The sequence below is a fragment of the Trachymyrmex septentrionalis genome, unplaced genomic scaffold (assembly GCF_001594115.1).
Source record: "Trachymyrmex septentrionalis isolate Tsep2-gDNA-1 unplaced genomic scaffold, Tsep1.0 scaffold32, whole genome shotgun sequence".
Taxonomy (NCBI): Eukaryota; Metazoa; Arthropoda; class Insecta; order Hymenoptera; family Formicidae; genus Trachymyrmex; species Trachymyrmex septentrionalis.
This window is the reverse complement of record NW_017305485.1, coordinates 2519528-2520758: the sequence shown is the minus strand read 5'-3', so window position 1 is coordinate 2520758 and position 1231 is coordinate 2519528. Positions and strand designations below refer to the sequence as shown.

General features: G+C 36.0%; 1 protein-coding gene across 1 annotated transcript in view; it reads left to right on the top strand.

Annotated features, from left to right (window-relative positions):
* The first annotated feature begins 553 nt into the window (after positions 1-553).
* The window catches only part of LOC108750119 (angio-associated migratory cell protein), a 4505-nt gene continuing 3827 nt past the window's right edge, over positions 554-1231 (top strand). Inside the window, exons 1-2 of the mRNA XM_018489378.1 lie at positions 554-736; positions 933-1152. Of these exons, the coding sequence (XP_018344880.1) occupies positions 734-736; positions 933-1152 (223 nt within the window). The 5' untranslated portion in view covers positions 554-733. The remainder of the gene's footprint in view (positions 737-932; positions 1153-1231) is intronic.

Sequence of the window (1231 nt, the reverse complement as noted above, 5' to 3'; positions counted from 1 at the left end):
AATATATTAATATATAAATATTAATATAAAGTTCAAATATGTACAGAAAACTTGTTACGCGATGTTTGTTGCATCGTTTTCCTTGAAAATAAGCTTAATATAGTTGTTGAATAAAAGTTGAATAGCATGTACATTCTTCTATTTCACTCCTATATAGAAATATTTAATATTTAGAGGCCGATTCTGTAACTCTTTAACGACAGTCGTTGATGTCATTGCGCAGCTTTTTTACTCTACATATCTACGCAATGATATCGACGATGTCACGTTAGAGTTACAGAATCGGCCCCTAAGCCACAGCATTTGCAATTATTTGCATTTGATTATTGTATTACTTAAAATTAAGACGCATTACGTACAATCTTTGTAATAAGGAAAAAATTAGAATTACAACGAGAATTTATAACAGTAAAATTAAATAAAACTATTCCCCGTTTAATCTGGATTCTCTAAATTGAATTTTAGCCGCCAAATTTGTCGAGAGGGCGTTAGCGCGCAGCAAACTTCCGGGATAACTTCCCGGTAAAACTTCCATATTATTTTGTCCGTTGTAACTGCACTTTAGAAACACTTCAGAAAAATTCCATTCCGGCTGTTCTAATCAATGTCACAGATTGTCAGTGTTGTTTGAGGGCCACGTGCTGCGAACACGTGCTCCAATACATTTTAACGTGCCACAGGGCTTCAGGAAGATCAAAGATATTTTTATTCGCTCGCTCGCATTTATTTCGTGATGGTCAGTACTAGCTTTGCTAATTGATTTAGGCCTAGTTGCACCAATGTTACTTTGACTTTAAGTTAGACTTAAAACTCTATTTTATAAGCCAAAAAGAGATAGAGACAGAAAGAGTTTTAAATCTCACTTAAAATCAAAATAACGTTGATGCAATCGGTGCACTTAAACAGCTAATTAATTGTGATTTTTCCAATAGATGCAAGACAAACGTACTCCGCCGTCTCCATCTAAAGTGGAAGATCTCGTGGATGACGAGATGATTGTAGAAGATGATATTGAAGAGGTTATTGATTTAAACGACCCGATTTTCGAGAGCTCTAGCTCATCGGATGAAAATGAGAATCCACGGACGGAGGATCTTATGCAGGAAGATACCGTGGACGATGCCATACGCGTCTTTTGTGGTCATAAGTCTCGTAAGAAAGCTTTTGATCTCCACACAAGACTGATTAACATGCAAAGCATTAGATGCTTTCTATTTGGTGACACAAGTCA